The sequence below is a fragment of the Syngnathus floridae genome, chromosome 15, assembly GCF_059516105.1.
Source record: "Syngnathus floridae isolate MCC-2025c chromosome 15, RoL_Sflo_1.0, whole genome shotgun sequence".
In the NCBI taxonomy this organism is placed as follows: Eukaryota; Metazoa; Chordata; class Actinopteri; order Syngnathiformes; family Syngnathidae; genus Syngnathus; species Syngnathus floridae.
This window is the reverse complement of record NC_142427.1, coordinates 7,891,331-7,912,533: the sequence shown is the minus strand read 5'-3', so window position 1 is coordinate 7,912,533 and position 21,203 is coordinate 7,891,331. Positions and strand designations below refer to the sequence as shown.

At 41.1% G+C, this 21,203-nt stretch overlaps 1 protein-coding gene across 2 annotated transcripts in view; it reads right to left on the bottom strand.

Annotated features, from left to right (window-relative positions):
- Positions 1–12,450, bottom strand: part of med13a (mediator complex subunit 13a) — a 42,740-nt gene extending 30,290 nt beyond the window's left edge. For both annotated transcript variants that reach the window (XM_088399061.1, XM_088399062.1), the window contains exons 1-2: positions 11,814–12,450; positions 7,627–7,861 (exon numbers count right to left, since the gene is read on the bottom strand). In XM_088399061.1, coding sequence (XP_088255187.1) covers positions 7,627–7,861; positions 11,814–11,879 — 301 coding nt within the window. In that variant the 5' untranslated portion in view covers positions 11,880–12,450. The remainder of the gene's footprint in view (positions 1–7,626; positions 7,862–11,813) is intronic.
- Positions 12,451–21,203: the final 8,753 nt, after the last annotated feature.

Here is a 21,203-nt window from a genome sequence, read left to right as displayed (position 1 = left end):
ATGTTAAGGAAGAGTCATTCCTTTTTTGTCACTGCGCACGAATTAAATCAGTGTCATGAAATTGAAACGTGCATGCCTTCACTAAAGCGGGATTAAAAATTCAGAAGTATGGTGATATTTTAAAGCAGCATGAAATGATTATTTATTCAACTTCCATGACTTAGATGGCACTTTGTACACGCTAATAAATATGAACAGAAGGGAAATGTTGAAAAGGTTGCTCAGGGGCAAGATGGCGATGAGAGCGTCACACCTTTTCCAAGGAACCAGACACTTGAGACTGAACACACCCAGACAAACCAATTCTTAGAAATGCAAAGCTGTGAGCCGTGTCTCAAGTGACAAGACATAAAAATGCAAGGTGTGCTCACTCTGACTGACAGACAGACAGCTCCAGGAGACACCTGCTGCTCCCTGCTTTTAGGCTGTGGAAGTTCCAGTTGATCCCCTCAGTGTCTATTTTTTTTTTTTCTTACTGTCTATATTGTGTATTTTATGCATCAGTGAAGCTGATGCATTGCGCATTTCAATACAGCGCCTGCACGAGCTGGCAAGAAGCAACAATGGCGAAATGAAGATGTTGGAAGAGGAGAGAAAACACGCAGCTTAAAGAACAAAGGAGTTTATCACAGACTTTTTTTTTCACAGCAAATGCTGAATGAAATGTATAACCTCAAAAAGCAATAAATAAATAAAAACTCCACTTGTGCGCTCGAATCGGAATTCGACCGATGCGATTGAAGATGACTTTTAGATGACATGACATGCAAGAGTAAAAAAAAAATAATAACCAGATGAGCTCTTCCACTGTGTTGAAAATGAATACATATCAGCAGAAGCATATCACAAGGACAAACAGGCTGCACCGGACTTGGCTACTGGATAAGCCATTGCTCACATCTGACAGGATTTGCTGTCCTTTGAGTCAAGTCTCCAACAAACATGAGCATCCAAGAACGTTGCTGTCTCTGCATGAGCACCGTGACCCACTCTTCAAGTCAGCTTAGGAAGCCCTAACCGCATGAATCAAAATCTCCTGAATTATTAACTGAAATTGTGGCTTGCCGCTGTAATGCATCAAATATTTCAAATGTCAATGATGGAAATAAAAAAAAAAAATACAATGTTACCGATGCCAGGCAGCTTTTCCGTTTTAAAGGAGAGTTCAAAGCTTTATGAGCATCATTTCGACAGCTCGGAGAAACACTAGAATTTAAAATACGACAAATGTTCAACAGCCTCGCTTGAACTGCCAAGTAAGGAGGGCAATGAATTTGATGGCGACGTTATTTTATCAGGCAACTCCGGGGATACGCGCGGGAATGCAGAAAGCAGGGTAGAAAAGACAAAACACTTGGGGTGAGTGACACAATTGATTTTTATGAGGATGGGGAGTTGCCTTGAGTTTATATACCTGTATGTTTTGCTATTTTGCAGGATGAATAATGGTGGTGAACTGTGCTTGATGCCATTGTGACTCATAATTTAATATTATGATTATTATTATTATCATTAGTCTTCATTGGCTAATCAAATATTTTTGTTATTTTAATTACCTTATTTTCCACACTATAAGGCGCACCTAAAAACCTTCCTCAAAAGCCGACAGTGCGCCTTATAATCAGGTGCGCCTTATATATGGACCAATATAGAGCCACTACAGCAGGCGTGGCCAAAATCCGGCCCACGGGCCAAATGTATATATCTTATATATGGACAAAGTTTTAAAATGGGCCATTCATTGAAGGTGCGCCTTATAATCCGGTGCGCCTTATATATGGACAAAGTTTTAAAATGTGCCATCCATTGAAAGTGCGCCTTATAATCCGGTGCGCCTTATAGTGCGGAAAATACGGTATTCATACTCCTCATAATAGCAATGGTGTTAAATGCACATGCAGCATTCAAAACTTATTTTGACTGAGGCCAAAACCTTTGATGGCATGTTATGTTCCAAAAGATAAGTGGCCTCTTTGAGACAAAGATTTATTGGGCCAGCTGATGGCCGGGGCACTTTTATGTTGCTGCCTCCTGTGTCCTGTGGCAGGCCCATATGAGGTGACCTTTATAAAAGCTCTTAAGCGGATGCATAGTAGCTCTGTTCAAAACACCGCCACCTATTGTACCAAGAAGCCAAGGACACAAATTGAGCAGCATTGGCAGTTGACTCATCCAAAATTCTTGACTCGCTCACCAAATGATGTGTATGGATCGGTTTAAGGAACGTGAGAAAATCATGGGGAATTATTTTTAAGAGGCGAGGATCCATACTCATTTGCTCATTTGTGTATATTCACTTAGCTGCAGCGGTCATTAAACAGCAAGATTAATGCTTAGTGATCGAGCGAGCTCGTGGGGATTCTACCCAGCCTGGCCACAAGGTTTCTCCTCGCCTTTATTTCCTACTTATCTGCGAGTGGAGGGGAGAAACCAGTACGGCTCTACAGTCTCCATTACTAATTAATGAATATTTCCTGAGCAGAGAACAGGGACTGCGAGACAGAGAGGGGAGAGACTGCACCCGTGGACCAGCACGCCACGCATGGACTGGTCCAAGCGCTACGTCAGTCAAGAAAGATCCATCGGAGAGGGAGCAGAAAATGAATTCCAGTGTATAAATGACTAATTATGATCGCGATCATTTAACAGAGCTGACAGGGAATTTAAAGACCATGGCTGAACCGGAGAGAATTACCGTATTTTCCGGACTATAAGGCGCACCTAAAAACCTAAAATTTTCTCAAAAACCGACAGTGCGCCTTATAGTCCTGTGCGCCTTATATATGCACCAAATTCCTCAATTTAAACTGGCCCGAAGCATTGTGTCATGAAATCAATCATAAGTGGCCCGCTAAAGACTATGAATCATCAATCAAAAAGACTATGGATCATTATTTTGTGATATTAAAGCAATTTGTTTCGTCTGAAGTTGAAATCAAAAAGATAAAATGGATAATGATTTGATTTGGATTAGAAATCTGACATGAGGTATTAATGGTGCGCCTTATAGTCCGGTCTGCCTTATATAAGGGCAACGTTTTAAAATGGGCCATTCATTGAAGGTGCGCCTTATAGTCCGGTGCGCCTTATAGTCCGGAAAATACGGTAGCAGAATGTGTCTTTTCACTTGAAGATGCTGAAAATGATATCAAATTGGTGAATATGTTTGCTAAAATGTGTGACCTCGAGCCACTTCAATCTTTGTTTATGATGTGTAAAAAACAAAATTGCTCCTGCTGGGCTCAAGCGGGAAATTATCATAAGAGTGAAACATGAAGCCTCCTTAACACAAACATTTATTCACTTCACCAATTATATGGAAGTGTGTCCATTGTAAATATTTAAATACCATGAGTAATTAACTCTTAACACAATTAGACAACTCGGGATAATTAGTATTGTTTGCTTTCTTGCGCTCATACTTGGGGAACATTCACAAAGATTGATCCGACCCTGCCTCACAGGATGTAAAGAAATTTCCATTTGGAAAAAAATTGTCGAAAAAGAATAGCGTATGATTAAAGTGCACTTTTTCTTTCCTCAATCACCACAAGCAGTTCAAGTAATCAGTTCATCACAATCTTCTCCGTCTCACATTCTCTTCAAATGATCAGCCATCCATGAAGGGAAAAAAAATGTGTGCTAAAACACCCATTATTTTCTACATGGTGAAGTAACCACACCCTCGCATTAAATTTAAACTAAAAAAAAAAAATGTGACAACATGCGGGTTGTACAAGTGTAGAAGCTGTTTGTTGCCTTGTGGCTAAGTGGAATGGAATGAGGGGAAGAGCTCAGTGCAGCCCAGCGTGGCAAAGCAGAGCTGGTTGTTAGAAGCAACGATCCATGTGAAGCTGCAGTTAGACTATGTCTGCATTGCAAAGACAGCCAGTCCACTCCAGTATAGATTTGTCAATAACTGGAAGCACATCCGTGGCCTTTTGATAACATTTCTGCGTGGTTGCCTCCATGAGCTAAAAATGTAAAGGATGCTGCTGAAGTTTACGTGGCTCATGGAAGTACGTATATAGCCCTCCAGCCCTGTGGCTGTGGCTGGCTCCAGCACTTAGCGTTACTGTGCATCAGCCCAGAACATATTATTAAGATATAGTGAGGAGGATCATTGAAAAGTTCATTTGTGGGTTGTTTTTTTTGCAATCATTTGCATGTTATTGAGTTATGCAGACGGCTGAGAAAAGGCCCAAAGCTTTTAGATTGACTTGTAATTTGTCAAAACAAAGAAAAATAGACAGTAATTATTTAAGTGCAAAGTAGACTCGGGATCTACTTTTTCTAATTGAGCCGAATAATATTGTGATTTGTATGGAGTGTATTTTACAAACCATAAATAAATGACATAAATTAAGAACCAACCAAAAAAAAAACACGTCAGTGTTGGAAACGAAGATGTTACTGTAAGCTTTTTATCCATTTCGTCACAAGCACAAAAATATTCCGAATTTTGATCTTGACTAAACAAAACTTTGGTTAAATCCTTGTACGTATTTTTTGACAAATAAATATTTAGTTTTGCTAATATTTCCCTGCTGTGTACTCATTTTTGCAACACAATTTATTTGTATGTGTGTGCGGACATAAACCTCAGTTGCAATCAATATCCGTATTTATGTAACGTATGGCATACAAAATATTGATTGTGAAAATAAATAGCTTGGTTTTCCCGACAAATCTACACTCGTTGATGTTGAGCACCGCACAACCACTAATGTCGACCATAATCAAACGTTGTCTAAATGCCACTGGGATTGGAGTGGAGTGTAAAAAAAAAGGGCCCGAGCAAACTACTATGAATTTAGGTGACATGAAACTATTCCCACCAAGAAAACATCCATGGCGAATTCCTATGCTGAAAAAAAGATCAGTGTGTCTTTAGAGAGGAGGAGGAGACGGCAGCCATTTATCTTTTGCTTTAGATGCCCCTGGTCAGAAGATTTGAAGAGTGCACGGGTATTTGCATAAGAATACACGCATATTCCCAACCTACAGGAGGGGGAGGGTTGCCATTTAATCCAGCGAGGGTATTTACTTTTTGGGGAAAATTTTTAGTGCAAGGCCAGGGAAAGATTAGAATGATTTTTTTCATTGTGTCCAGTTTTGGTTGTCCAAAAAAAAAAAAAGTTGAGAAGGTGCTTGGCCAGTTGTTAGCCTCAATAGTGATGAAATGTCAGACATTAAAAGATTCCTCAAATTTCCGCCCTTCGCTACACTCAATCACCCCCCCATGTCCCTGGAGAGAGGGGATTACTGGCACACTGGTTTACAGAAATGGCACTTGGTCAAAATTAAAAGACTTTCACAGGGCGCTAATCTAATGAGGGTTGAAGAGAGGGAGAGGGAGGGGTGTGATTTCAGCTTGCCAAAATTCAAGGAAAGCTGCACATTTGCCCGGTAACCAGCAAAATTGCACTAAAACCCGACATCGTACTGGAAGTACACACGAAAAATATTTTAACTCTTAAACCACACACCAAACGGTATTTATTAATTTATTTAATTGTATTTAGCTGTATTTAATTTAATTGTATGTTATTTTATTTATTTATTAGACTTGACACGGTCGGGATTTTAGCGTCCGATCACCAATTAGCGATTTTAAATGACTGATCTGATCACAAGATGGAAAAAAATGTGTACTCAAATAAATAATTTTATCGTTTATTGTTTTGAAGTATGCAAGCATTTTTGCCTGAGTTGAATCATCTTTTCCATTCCCCAAGGAAGGAACAAGGGGGAAAAAAATGAGTGAAGTGCATTGGATGAAAATTATGGGCACATTTTTGCTATTAGTGGGTCGGCACATATTTTAAATTGTATCTTTGCCACACATGTGGTTAAGAATTGTGTGGTCCCCCTCTATGTGGTCCCTCCAGCACCGCTAATGAAAAATAGTGGGCGCCTCTCCATCATTTAAATTGTCCATTCCAGTGGTTGATAGTATTTAGCACACAAAAAGTAATTTGCCCACTTCTGGCACATTGCAGAAACTCACAAATGGCAACTAAAAAAATCTGCAATCAGGTACACAACCACATTCACTTGAGAGTTTTAAGTTAGGTGAACCTCAGCTGGAGGAACAGAAATTGCATCAGGTACCATCAAAAGTACTGATAATTTCTTTTTTCAAAATAATGATTTATCTATTTTAAAAAGCACATCAAAAGTCCTTAAAAGGATGATTCATCATTTCCAATTCCCAAAAGGTACAGCTGCTCTTGGCGATATTCAATCATTCCATTTTTTTGGGGTGAACCTGCTTGGCCGGAGTATGTAACAAGACCCTCGCCGAGGTTTTACCATTTTCCCTAACGCCCTCTTGTAAAATTCGTACTCACTATTCGACCCGAGCCATACGTTTTACAAAAAACTGAACGCTTCACCCTTCGAAGCCTTTCATTCGGAGTCCGCTTCGGGCACGATAATGAAGAGGAGTCATCGAAAGGTTTTGCAGAGCTCGACCTCCAAAGTTCAATCAACATGGCAGGGAGAATGAATAAAAATGGCCTCTTCCAGCCCTTAGCACGAAGGTTACTGTGGGCTGCATTTTTCTTCTTTCCGCATGCTTGCACACCTGCGAGCTGCGATGCGCTCGAGTTAAGATGGAGCTGAGCTCACTTTTACACCCGCATCATTTCTTGCCCATTCTCTGTAGAATAGCTACACATGCTCTGGTTTAGTGTGCTGCATGGCGGTACTCACCCCACACACACACTCCGAGACTAATGTGAAAATGAGCCCACATGATAGCTGCTGTCTCCACGGAGACAGTGGTGCCCTACAGGTGCTGGCACTACCAGTGTGGCTGGGCTGGCTCATCAGTCACCGAATTTTTTTTTTTTTTTACATTTCCCCAGGGTGCCGACTTGCAGGCTATCCCCTGTGCCCACCTGACAGCCACGGAAACCTGTATCATTTTTCATAGTCCAACCAATAACATGTTATGACAGCGTGATTTATCTTCACGTTTTTATTATACAGAAAACTGCAAAAAGCCTTTCGACTTTCCGTTATCTTTTACAGCTATCACTCTGTTGGCTTGAGTGACTCCGACAAATGGTGTTAATTTTGTATTCCGAGATTATATTTCTTGCCAGGACGCTTAATCATGTTTATAGTATGTGTCTTTTTTTAATCATCTCATTTGCAAATGCAAGTCAAATTGATTTGGTTAAAAGGGTCGCACTTTTTGCGTCACAGTCAAAACACACAGAGTTGATTTTTAAAAAAAGCCACCAATTGGATTGCTTTTTTTTTTTTTTTGCAAAACATGAGTGCTACATTACACATAAAAGTGTCTCAGGTACACTCATTTTTTTTGGCACGGTTGCAACTAAAAGCTAAACTCACTTTCAAGTCAACGTTCATAACCCCAGATTTTCTTTTTTGAAGCCAACATCATCTTTTCGGGATTCCAATGGAGCCGTAAAAGACTCATCGCAGATGCGGTTGCACTTCCCAAGACGTGTAAACAGACTTTGATGTGATATGAACTGCAAAGTGCTTTATACACTCCGCCCGCTCTCTCTCTCTCTCTCGTGCACTCAAAAACCTGTCGGGATGTCAAAAGGAACAACACCGTGTGTGCGTGTACGCCCGACCACCACTCACCGGCAAGCTCGGGGTGGATGAGATCAGCAAAGTTGGGGTCTTCCCCCCACCAGAAGAGCCAAATTTCCCGCCGCCCCTGCCGCTGGCAGCGTCGCCATACGCTCAACACGTCGGCCTTCAGACAGCGGCTGAAGCTGCACAGGATGGGGTCCTCCTCCGTCACCGGGAACAGGATGGGGGCAGAGGTGGGACCCTGCCACACAAACTTCTTCCATTTGATTCCTGTCAAGTCAGCCTGTAAGACAAGGCAGGGGGGAGAATAAAAAAATGACTATAAATACCAATAATGTTTATAAATCTCCCATGACTTGCTGGGATAAAAAAAAAAAAAAAAAAAAAAAAATCACACAACTTTAATCCTCATCATTGGCCAGTATTGAGGAGCTCTTGTAGTTTGGAAAAAAAAAATGCAGCCAGGCTTTAACAGAGTGAACAAAACACATGAAAGCATCTCACGGGACGTAAAGCACCAACGGGGTCATTAGGTGGTTAAAGTTGGAACGTACAGCTAGATCCATTGCGGCTCAACGGCCCATATCTATCTGGCAAAAGTAAAAAGTCACCCATAGAACATCTTATCTCCTTCAGCTCTCCATTCCCATTTTGACTCATCCGTGCCAGTACGGCCGGTTCATTTCCATGCCGTTGGGTTTGAGTTAGCGGGCGGGTTGTCCCCTCTGTATATACGAGCAATTAATCTATTATAATTCTGGGGATATATTAACTCAAGTGCAAAAGCAGAGGGCCTGAACAAGCTATTAGCTGTGCCAAAGCGGTGCTCGTTCCTGGCTAGGGATAAGCTAGGGAGATTTGCAGTGTTAGCTGTGATGGTGGGAGCGGAGGGCTAAATTAAGGACCGTTGAAAAAGAACTCACAGATTGGGAAACATTATTAGCACACAAAAAATGAGTGACGACATTCACCACCGGCGTTACGAATGTTTTATTCGTCAAGTGGCAGTGTATCGCTTTTGACACAAGTGGATGTGTTGAAAAAGATTTAAGGGTGCTATAACGCTTTATTTCAGTAATAGTTCTGAATAACGCACATTTATGATTTGGGCTACAAAGTCGATGCAGGGATCATGTCAGGACGAGAGCCTGACAAATAGGCGCTGCAGATCCTACCGAGATTTTGAGTAGTACGGCACTTGGAAATAAAATCTAAAGTAAATCAAAATGTTTCTGCTTGAGCCGTCTGCTCGCATAAACTTTAGGAATATTTGTTGCGTGTTGTTTGTAAGCCGAAAAAAACCCGAGTCGACTAAGGCGCTCTCGTTTATGCAGCTCCGTATCCCTAAATGAGGTGTAAAGTAAACAGTGCGGGTTTATTTGAACCTTTTCTCCTCCGGATTGTTTACACAGAATGTTGACGAGCAACATCGCTAGCCTAAAAGCGCTTTGTAAACTATCTTAAGGGAGTACAGCAAATATAAACAATGCCACCTAGGTTCATAAACATTTGTGTACAGTACACATTTTCTGCTATCACCAATTATATGCTATTATTAACATTAATTCAACTTAGCATTAAATGTATTGCATCTTTTGGAAAAGCAAAACCTAAAGCCCAGATTCCAAAAGTTCCCTTCGGCTGACACTTTAAGCTGAATCTTGCTGAAATGATGAAGCACACAGGGTCATAACACTTGTGCAAACAATGCACGAGTGTAAAGACAAATATACAAAGCCGTATGCTTGCCACATTTAAATTACACACAGAAACCTGCTGAGCCTGATTTGGAAGAATAAGGCCCAAAAACATTGGAAGTCACTGCTGCACTACCACAATCAATTTCAGTTCACCCCAGATATCTGTTCAGTGACAATAATGATCAAAAAGGCAAAAATCTTATATTATTGGTAACAATGACGCTGTATGTGCAAAAGTGTCTTTCTCCCATGATGAGCGCCTTGCTAAAAAACGTGTTTGTGTACACGGTCGTGTACGGCAAAGCCGGCTGTCTTGCAGCCGTATTCGGATGGAATATCAAGCCAAATCCACTGGATAGAGAGGCAAGAAGTGTTCCAGGAGTGACGCAAACTTGAGGTTTACGACTCGATTTTGCCAGCTGCTCACCTTCCCCCTGGCCACTTTGCTGCCAATCTCAACGGGGGGGAGGAAGAGGCACTGTGTGTTCAAACAGCTGCCTTTCAAGATGACACGAGCAACAGGTGATGCTTACCAAACTGGACCCCTACTAGACTTCAGAGATGAAGCAAAAAATAATAAATCTTTTTATTGGCAGTTAAGAATGATGTCAAGTCAAATTTGTCCATATTGCTCTTAACCAGAAAAGCTTCTCGCAAGCCGCACGGTTGACAAATAATGACATCGCCAGTGACTGCAGATTATTTGACCTCAAAGCAATTGAGACAAAATGAGGATGCAATAGCTATCAATCAAATTGAAATTGCACATGTCCTAATTGGGGTTGAAGGTGAGTTGCTCCACAACATGTCAGAAAAAAGTCAAAACGGGCGATCGTCATTTCCCAAAGTCAAAGCAAACGTGTTATTTAAATTCAACACAAAAGCACAGAGAACTTATTTTTACACTTTGAATTCAACAACTGCACTATTTTCACAGCTTCTACAAACTGCCAAGTGAAGTACTGTGCTGTTATCCTGCTGAATTAAAAGTAGTCACTAAAGAGGGGGGGGGGGGCACAATGTGTATGCATTCTTTCGTCATGAAACCACAAAGCAGAGTGTGTTCCGTGCACGAGTCATAACAGTAGAGGTGTTATGCTTAGTCTCGGTGTGCAGGAAAACGTCAGGCAGACAGGCATCTACCAGCCTGGACCTCGCCTGTCCACTGTATGCAGTGCTGCAACCTTCTAGTGCTGTCATAAACATTGTAATTACGAGTTCAGTGCACACCGCACGCCCAACGGAGTAGAACTGAAAGTGGGGATTTTCTTGCAATGAAATGTTACCTTCTAGGTGGGTGGACAGCTTTGGCCCTGAGTCAATTGGTGGTAAAAGACTGTGCTATTATAACACTACAATGTTTGGAATATTATGAGTACTGTACACTTTTGCATTTTCTGCTCACTGGCTGCTGCTTTTATAGCGCTGGAGGAAGAGCGGCTTCCAATAAGAACCTTTGCAGAAGCACGTAAAAGGTCGCTAATTTACAAGCGAATCAGTTCAAGCCCGAGACAAGTCAATTAGCCGCAAAATAAAAGCTAAACAAATACAGATCATTATTAATATCCAGCGAGAGAGGAAGACCTTTTCCACTTGCTGTCGATTGTGTGCAGCTAAGAAAGCAAGCAGCTGAAATACTAATGTCAACTGACAACACACTGCTACAATTTAGAGCGAGCGATGAGGAGAAAAGATATTGAGAGACAGATAAACACATTGGATGCCAAAGACAACTCCCAGTAGCTTTTTAGTATGCAAAAGAAAAAGCTGGGAACTGTAGCAACCTGGATGTTTGTACTGTCTAGAAAGGCATGCCAGAGATTATATAATAATCAGGCCTCTGTGTCCTAGTTGGTGTGAATACTCGAGAATGTAGAGATTAAGACGCATGCAAAGATTGACAGATTACATCAATTATTATATTTTGACAATAATCGCTTGGACGGAAAACAATCAAATGTTTATTTTTTTTGGGGGGGGCTGTCAAAACAATTAGCAGCGTGTCACTCTCAACTATTTGTGTGTTGATTTTCCCCGACTTAAAGCAGCAGTTGATGCGCTTGTTGTGCAAGTCGACACTTTGCAGAAAGTGAATGGAAATAGTTCATAACACGCACCATGTTAAGGGGAAAAAGAATTTCCGAGAAAGTGAAACTTTACAGACAAGGAGCGGCGCTTGCATTTCATTTCCTTGCTAATTTCTTGCCATGTGTACTTTGGCAAATAATGTAAATAAAAACAGCAAACGTACAAGTGGCGTGACCACAACAGTTTAGTAAAGTGACATCCGGCGGAGGAGGCGTAGTAACGAGTAGTGTGACACATGAGACGAGACCAAGTGTTTGATCGCTGGAAACATTATCTTGTAACATTGGCAGAGTGTGGAAATCTCGTTGTCCCGAAATGATGTCAGCTTGACGGGCCGTAAGCCTTTGCTAAGCTGCTATCAAACTGATGCCTCTGAGGCTAACGTTAGCTTAGCCGCTGCTCAGCTAGTTAAAAATGGCTGCTTTCCTTTAGTTTTAAATCTCTTACCAGACAGAATAGATTGGAATGGCAATCCTCCAAGCTGGCCCCGTTTGGTACAAAACAAGAACTCATCCTTTCTTTCACTCCGAGGTCCAACTCGCCATCATTTCACTTCCCGGGAAATAAAAGGGCAATGTTCAGATTTGTCTTGTCTGATGTGTTCAAGCTTAATCAGCGAGTAATAATTTCTGCAACATTTGGCTGGAGGATAGTTAATTTAACAACCTTCCAATTGCAGTTCGCCCGCCGGGGTTTTAAAAAAGCGGATAAAATTGGTTATGTTAATCTTTAGGGCGACATCTCAAAAGCATCCCAAGTTCAATCAATTTCCAGGAGGCAAAAATGTTCATAAAACAAAAAGAAAAGGAGAGCAAAGAAGCAACTCTCCCCCTCCCCCTTAGCCCTAAAAACGGTCTCAGCTTAAAAAATAAAAAATATTCCGTCGCACTCCACCGCGACAAAATTCATTCTAAAAACAAAATACATCCCCGTAAGAGCCGGTAAAAATGGCATCAGCCTCGATTCGAACAATGATTACGATCATGATTTCTGTCTCGGTTCCTGTTGGTTTCCATTTGAATTCATGGATTCCTTTCTTTAATGGCGGCCACAGGGACAATTCTGCCTTCCACAGCCGATTGGCTCGTTCGTGGTCAAAGATTTATCAAGTTTGCGGGACTTAACCACATTGGACCGATACATTGTTAAAACATCCGGTTAAAATAAATGTTTGGCTTACATTTTTCCCTTCATAGTGATTTATGTTTCCAAAGCAATCCCATCAAAATAAAACATTTTATGCAACACCAACCTTCACCACCATATTTGATCATTTTAACGCATTCTTATTTATTAGTCAGGCTGTCTTGAGGTGTCCGCCTTTAGTATACATTTTATTTTGAAAGTCAAAACACGAGCTTCTGTTCTGAGTCTGGCAAGCTTGACACTGTCGTGGTCATGAGGGCTGTAAAAACAGTGTGCTGGTGTGTGTTGCCACTGGGCCGGCGTGAGTGGCGCTACTGAGCAACAGATTTTGTTACTGAATATCATCGCCTTCAAAGTTGCTCACTTTACACAGTGCACCACCTAGCGCATTTAATGTTGCAATTGAAATTGTGCACCCGAGATGCATCGATCGGTTCTTTGTGTTGTTTTCATTCATTTAAATCACTCACATTCATTTGACCCCCGATTAATTTGGTGATCTTTAACAACGCTACGAATCTAGATAAGTAAACTGCATGCATTAATGAAATGGCTGTCTCAGTATGATTATCACAATTAGTCTTCAATGCTTGCTCTTATATTTGCAAATGGTTAACGATGAGGTAAATAATGATAATTACTTAATAATACGTGTGTCACGTCGCAGTGTTGACGAGTGGGATCTTGTAATTTCCCTGAAGATATCACTCAACCATGTTTAAACTGTGTTGCACAGCAGAAATCAATTCAGCTGCTCACTTCTTTTTTTTTGCCACCCCCTTCATTATTTGACACAGTAAATTAGAATTTGTCTCTCATTTGTTTGTCACCAAGGGCGGCAATTATGCAAACACATTGTTTCTGGTGGAAATTTCTGCTGGTTGAGCCACACGTTTGGCCGGGAGAAGCGCCATGATAGGAATGAAAAATAATTGCAGGTATCTCTGTCCAGTTGTGTTTGCATGACTAATGTGCAAACTGTATTTCGGAATCTGAATACAAGCAATTATTGCAGGGAAATACAAACTGTTCTAATTGTGTATTTAGAACTCTATGGCACTGGGGAAATATCATTCATAATATTTTATTGAAAACTGTTATGCACAATCAGTGCTGCAAAACTTTGAGCGACATGAATGGGCTCATTGCTTTGCTCAAGGGTCCCTTGACAAAAGTTAGAAAGAATTTCTTAACATTGCCAGTTTATCATTATTATTATTATTATTTTATTATTATTATTATTATTATTATTATTATTATTATTATGCACAAAGGCTCATACTGTACATCTCTTGTTCCAAAGCTTCAAATGAACCACACGTTTAAATTACCCCGGAAGTGTCATTGGCAAGATACAATGGTGGCTTTGAACAATACAATACAAAACATCTTTATTTATATAGCGGTTTTACAATGACTTTCGCCATAACAATGGGCTTTACAAATACATAAAATAACAATACAACAGAAAATATCACATGAAACAATGGTAATAATAAAAACATAATAAATATGCATAAATGTCAATGAAATTATTACTGCTTGACTTCATAAATGCTACAATAAATGTCTCCATCATGTTCCCATAAACTAAAGCCGAGTAAGCTGATGCACGTTTTATTTTTACTAGTAACCTTTAAAGTGTATGCATGCCCGGATCGGCCAGGTCAGAAAACAGCTGGGGAAATCTGGACAGTATGTCAAGAGATTCCAAGTATTTGCTGCAAAAAAGATCAAATTTATGACTTGATGTTGACAACACCAACTGAATATATTTATGACTTATCCTATGCACCTTAAAGTGATCATCTGTCAATCACAGAGTTGACAGAGTCCATTCACACTCACTCTTTTTTTTTGCACTGCGGAAGGAAGTGTTAGAAGCCATGAAAAGGATGCACATAAAGTCCCAAGCCACTTTTACAAGCAAATAAAATGTTCAGCCACTACATTCAGTTGCAAACATAGCAGCCCGCGCTGTCTGAGTATGAATAGAACTGGTGCTTGTTGTGAAATAAGCTCTCAATACAAAGAATTCTAAAAAAGGGAGGGGGGGATCTGAAGAAACATTCTACTTTGAAATGATGTGATGATTGAATGATGAAGGATCCTTCTTGGAATGATCCCGCTTAAATATGCGGCGTAAATGATGGCATCATGAGCACAATGCACAAACGGGAACTTTGTGCTCTCATTGAGCAATCTCGGCGGTCTCACAATATCAGCTTTATGATCCCATCTGATCCTCGTTGAGGGATTGAGCAGCTTTCTCAAGCTTAAATCTCCCCGCAGGAAAATGAGTGGTAATCACTTACAGCGACTGTCATCCTTTATTTGCGCTCTACTTGATCTGTAAACAAGTGATACTATCTTGTATAAGACTGTTAAACAGCCAGTTGTCTTTGCATGGAGAACTAATGCGTGACGTAGATTGATATCATGTCTGCTGATTTTCATTATCTCCATATCTCTGTTATCTTTAAACCATGGAGAAATATACTCTAATATTGGAGAGCAAGACGACACAAGATCGTTTGGAGTTGGCAACTGATCCAAAACATAAATAGTGCTACTTAACTATGTTCATCAAATCTAGCCTAAAGTGCAAACTGGATGGAGTTTCCTTTTATTGGTATTTTTTAGACGGGCGCAGTTAGAAATGGGCGTTTGCGCTGCTGTGGGTGTGAACAATGCTTGTTTTCCAGCCAATCGAAGCAGCTCCAGTCATTCTCTTTAAATTTAACACAGGAGAGCTACGTAAATGTCTATAAGGTACTGTGCAGGAAACTGCGGATTAGAAGAAACTTCCAGAAGATGTAAAGATGGTCACTGAGACGTGGGGACTTGGAGCTTGTGCATGAGTCCGTCGATGAAACCTCATGACAGTTTTAGTTAGATTTTCTTTGAAATCAATCAGCTTGATCAGAAATGGACCCTTTTCGCTCGGCGACCTAGCTGAAGAATTCCCAGGTCTAAGTAGTAATAACCCATGTTTAGCCTTGATGGCTATACCTGCATGTTTGTTCAAATAAAACCACCCACCTCCCCTAAAATGCACATATATGTGTCGTTGACCTTTAAAATGAGCAGCGCCTGATGAGAAACGCCTCCGATCCAATTTAAACAACCGGATTGTCGACTTGCCAATCGCAAGGTAGCTCAAGCGCAATGCACGCAAATAAAAGGTTATTTATACGAGCGGGTGTATTTTATTGAAAAAGACCATTTGACATTTGCGTCAAAATATTAAATAATACCATGTGACACAAAAGCTTTCTAATAGGGAAATTGATATCGAAGTTAACTACAGCATTTGTGTCAGATGACAAAAAAGTAACCGACCGGCCTGCTACAATATCAAACGATGTTAGCTGCTCTTTGTTCACTCACCTCTTGTTAAAAAGTGTGAAGTGCTTGTCAGCTCAGTTGGTCCAACAATGCATGAGGGGAGGGGGGGTCTGGCGGTGGCAGAGGTTAGCGCCACGTTCCCTCCATAAATGGAACTGAGGGGTTATAGTTGATGAGGTTCTGCCCCCCCACCCCCCCCCCCACACACGGGAACATTCCAGTTCCACAAATACAAGCATTGCTGCTGTGCCTTTGTTGCAACGCTGACTGGACAAGAGAATGTCTGCAGGGCTGCTGCAAAAAGACCAAAGTCTTGCATCCCTGCTGCTAAATGATCTGACACACTTTTTCCTGCTGCAGTCTTTTCTCAAGTCCTTGTTGTCAGGCTGTTGCCACTCTTTCCTCCCACATTGCAAACAGATGGAGGGTGGCTGTATCATTTCCCCCCGCCCGACCCCAAAGAGATTAATATATTCAATATGAACTGAAAGAAAATGTGCACCGCCACGCCGATAAAGTAGGCAGAGCACGAAGTTTCCCGAGATCTGAGAGAGAATGAATGAGATCATTGTCGGAATGACTCCCATCAAAAGCGGCAGTCAGCAAAAGCATAAAACCGGCCCGCTATCAGGATTTCGGACCTGGGTGGCGGGCAACAACATGCCCAGCATTCCTCGGTGACACCACGCTTTGTCATCTTCTGGCACCGAGCCACCGAGCCAGTCCAGAAAGGCGCCGCTTGCGTTTTATTTACGAATCACTTGGATTGTCTGCCTGCGCGGTGCCTTTCTCATTGTGAAATGACTTTTCCAGAAACACCATGATTAAAGCCACGACTGGCGTCACGCGGCGAGCCACCTTGCAGCGGCTGCGATGAATTCCTTGCTTGCGGAATAATGTCATTCTCTCCATATTACAAGGAACCATATGGACTCCCACACAGAATAGATCTTGGCTTTTTAGGAGGTGGGGGGTTGCTTTTGTGAGACAGAGAGCAATAGGGATGTCAAGAGTTCAACTCAAGGGCGTGTCGAGAGGGCGGGGAAAGGTTGCCGAAGGGCCGCTGTTGTCACAGAGCCACGCAACAGGCCCGGCAGGCCACGGTTCCAATTAGAGCGGCCTAATTGTTTAACTGGGAGTAAGATGGAGGATCCATAAAAATGGCTACCAACACATTGACTTTGCACAATAGATTGTACCGTATTTTCCGGACTATAAGGCGCACCTAAAAACCTAAAATTTTCTCAAAAGCCGACAGTGCGCCTTATAGTCCGGTGTGCCCTATATAAGGACCAAATTCCTCAATTTAAACTGGCCCGAAGTATTGTGTCAAGAAATCAATCATAAGTGGCCCATTGAACACTATGAATCATGAATCAAAAAGACTATGGATCATTACTTTGTGATTATAAAGTAATTTGTTGCATCTGAAGTTAAAATAAAAAAGATAAACTGGAGAATGATTTGATTTGGATTAAAAATCTGACATGATGCATTAATGGTGCGCCTTATAGTCCAGTGCGCCTTATGTAAGGACAAAGTTTTAAAATGGGCCATTCATTGAAGGTGCGCCTTATAGTCCGGTGCGCCTTATAGTCCGGAAAATACGGTAATTATTTGAGGGGGAAAAAAAGCAGCATTAAAAGGTTCTGCTCTGTTTCCTGAATATAATGCATGCAATTATATTGTGAACTATTACATACTTGCCATCATCGCTCTCATTTGCTTAGCACACGGTGGCAAACAGGTTGCGCCGAGGACACGGGCACCTCGGCTGCTGCCAGAGATGAACGATATCGCTCAGCGTGATGACTCGCAAATGCACGTGACTGGAAAAGCACGTGCCTACATGTGTGTTGGAAGATATTATTCACAGAGCAATATGCCATAACACTTTCAACATGCTCATACTGACACCGTTGCTCATGTATAATGCATATCTGGATGCTTGTGTGTCTTGTGCAGAGTTTTGTTCACATGAGCAACACGGCAAGATTTCGCCAAACCATAATATTCACTTGACTCAGGCAAACTTTTTTTGTTAGTATGCAAATGTTTTGTTTTTATATTTTTGGTATAGTTAATTTAGTTCATTTTATGTTAGCATTTTTATTTTATTTCAATAACATAAATTATCTTTAGTTCATTCGTGAGCTGATCAAACATCGGTATCGTCTTTATCGTCAGAAAAACCCAACAGTGGTTGACAATTGTAGATTTCACCCCAAAACTTTATTCTGGATTATTCAGTTTCATGCTAACATCTCCAGTACAGTATCATCCATTGTAGCTGTGTTGACATTTTGCTCATCGAGGGCATATCAAGGCCTTTGGTTGTATTCCGCCACCTCAACCTGCTCACACATGCAGGGTGCACGGATTGCTCCCTCGGGCTTTTTTTCTCTGATTCATGGGGGAGAGAGAGATGACTGCCCCCTGGAAGATGTTTTGCATATTCATCTTTCTCTATCCATGTGGAAAATGCATCGACGTACAGTATTTTCCATAGAAAACACTGCGTGCTTAACAAAACGGGACCTAAGGCCGAATGTGCAAAGTCTTGCGTGGCTTTCGTACCAAAACACAACGTACAGCCAAATCCAGAAAAAGATTTATCAATCTGTGCGTGCAAGCACATTCCGTCAATGTTGGATTATCAGACTGTTCCCTCTTCACGTCTCCATATAAATATGTAAATTAATATAAACAGCGTTTGCCGGTGGAAACAATCACTCTTCGTGATCAAATAATCTGATTATCAAGCCACGAGTCACAAATGAAAAAAGAAGAAAATATGAGCTGGACACCAGGCCTAAATTATTTGATTAAATAAACTAATTATAATAATAATTAAGTTAATTATTAAATGTAATTAGTAAATTAATTAAAAAATAATAATTAAATGATATAATAATAATTTTTTTTTTTTTAAATGCACATTTTTTCGCTGTCCTATGGAGTCAACAAAAATCGAAAGGCAAGTGAGTGTGCCTCGCAAACACTCTCACGCTTCTACAGATTTATTGAATTTACATTTATATCCAATTACAATCACCTGTGTGTGTTAATTTTTCATCTGTATAGCTCTTATGTGCAGGTCACACTTAGAAATGACCTTTTTCACATTAGCCTTTTTCCAACAATGCTACTGCAATCATAGATAATTAAATTTTTATCTTCTCATTAAAGTATACAATAGTTGTCTGAACAAAAAGAATGCAGGAGGTGCACTTTTATTCTCTCTCCGCACATTGTGGCCGCAGTGCATGATTTTTGTTCGGCATAACAAGCGGCATTATAAGGGGAAATGCAAATACATCTATAATAAATAAATAATGTAAATATGCAAGTAAAACGGTGTTTTTTAAGCATTTGGCCTACATTATACCAATATGTTAAAGATTGAGTAAATGTATTTCTTTGTAATTTTATGCAACGGGCTTTTTACTTCTGTAAATATGCATGAACATATTTATGAATATTTTGGCATACACTTAAAAGAGTTTGCTGCAACTGTACTTGGCCCAATTGTGATGACAAAAATCCACTTTCAGCAATTTATGTACTTCCTGCCTGAAGCTCTTCAAATGACTGTTGTATGTTGATTTGGACATTCCCCTCAACGATGTCATCTTCCACATGCAGAATAGACTTTTGTCTCAAGGTCACGAAAAAAAAAAAAAGAGAATTGGGCATTTCATGCAAGTCAACTTGCATCTTATCTCTTTCTTGTGTAGCACTGCTGGTGGGGGAATTAATGTCTATGCCTCCGCTATCAAGAATTTCTCTGTGTATTACGGCTCAAAGTGATACATGCCCCTACAGAAATATGCTTATTCAAGTCTGCATATATTATATTAGATTTATACCGACATTATGTACTGTATATCCACATCCAGTGGACTTTTGATGGAGTAGATGAGCCCAACGTTGATTTTGGAATCAGTGTCCTTGATGTTGCTATGGGCATAGAAATAGAAAAGCTCACAGTTCCCCAGCTCCATCCTAATCTGACCTTTACTCCATTGAGAGAGTTCAGAGCATCCTCAAGGAAAAGATCTATGAGCATGGGAGACAGTTGCAAAAAAAAAAAAAAAATCTATGAGGATGAGTAAGCTCACATCAAAGCAGCTAGTTGCTCTGGGAGGCGATTTTTGACGTCAGAGAAATAAATACAAGTAAAAAAAAAAAAAAATCAGAAACAAATTCAATAAATGCAATTGTGAAGCTGCTTAAAATTTAACTTGACCTGTTAAAATATTTTGGATTGGAATAGCTGTTAAGTAAATGAAGGAAGGAAGGAAGGAAGGAAGGAAGGAAGGAAGGAAGGAAGGAAGGAAGGAAGGAAGGAAGGAAGGAAGGAAGGAAGGAAGGTCGGAGGGAGGGAGGGAGGGAGGGAGGGTTAGGGAAGGAAGGAAGGAAGGAAGGAAGGAAGGAAGGAAGGAAGGAAGGAAGGAAGGAAGGTCGAAGGGAGGGAGGGAGGGAGCGAGGGAGGGAGGGACGGACGGACGGACGGACGGACGGACGGACGGAAGGAAGGAAGGAAGGAAGGAAGGAAGGAAGGAAGGAAGGAAGGAAGGAAGGAAGGAAGGAAGGAAGGAAGGAAGGAAGGAAGGTCGGAGGGAGGGAGGGAGGGAGCGAGGGAGGGAGGGAGGGACGGACGGACGGACGGAAGGAAGGAAGGAAGGAAGGAAGGAAGAAAGGAAGGAAGGAAGGTCGGAGGGAGGGAGGGAGCGAGGGAGGGAGGGACGGACGGAAGGAAGGAAGGAAGGAAGGAAGGAAGGAAGGAAGGAAGGAAGGAAGGAAGGAAGGAAGGAAGGAAGGAAGGAAGGAAGGAAGGAAGGAAGGAAGGAAGGAAGGAAGGAAGGGAGTTTGACATACAGAATGAATGCAGTATATTTTGAATGTGTCATTGAATCATGTCTCGCTCTCCAGTCATGTTTCCGCTGACACAAAAGTTTGCTTGTGTTTATACTAAATGAAGCTTTTGTGTCACTCCCCTCACAATATCAAGGCAAAATTAGATTTACATTTATTTGCTCTATTTGCCCTCAGCAACTGATTCGTCTCCCATGGCCAGCGGGTTTCATGCCAAGCTCATAGCATTTCCATTCAGAAGACATCTAACTAACTTTATCCTGGAGCCAAATAAGTGGCTGCCTCCAGTTGAAGTTTCAGTCCATAAATGCGCAACGAGGAGGAGGAGGAGGTGTCTGGAGAAGGCAAGAGAATGAAAAAAAAAAAATGCTGCACGCTCACTGATGATGATGAAGAACAATGAAAAATGACAATGAGGCATGGCCTCAGCGGTGGAAAGGTCTTCCGGTTTTGGCAGCAATGAAA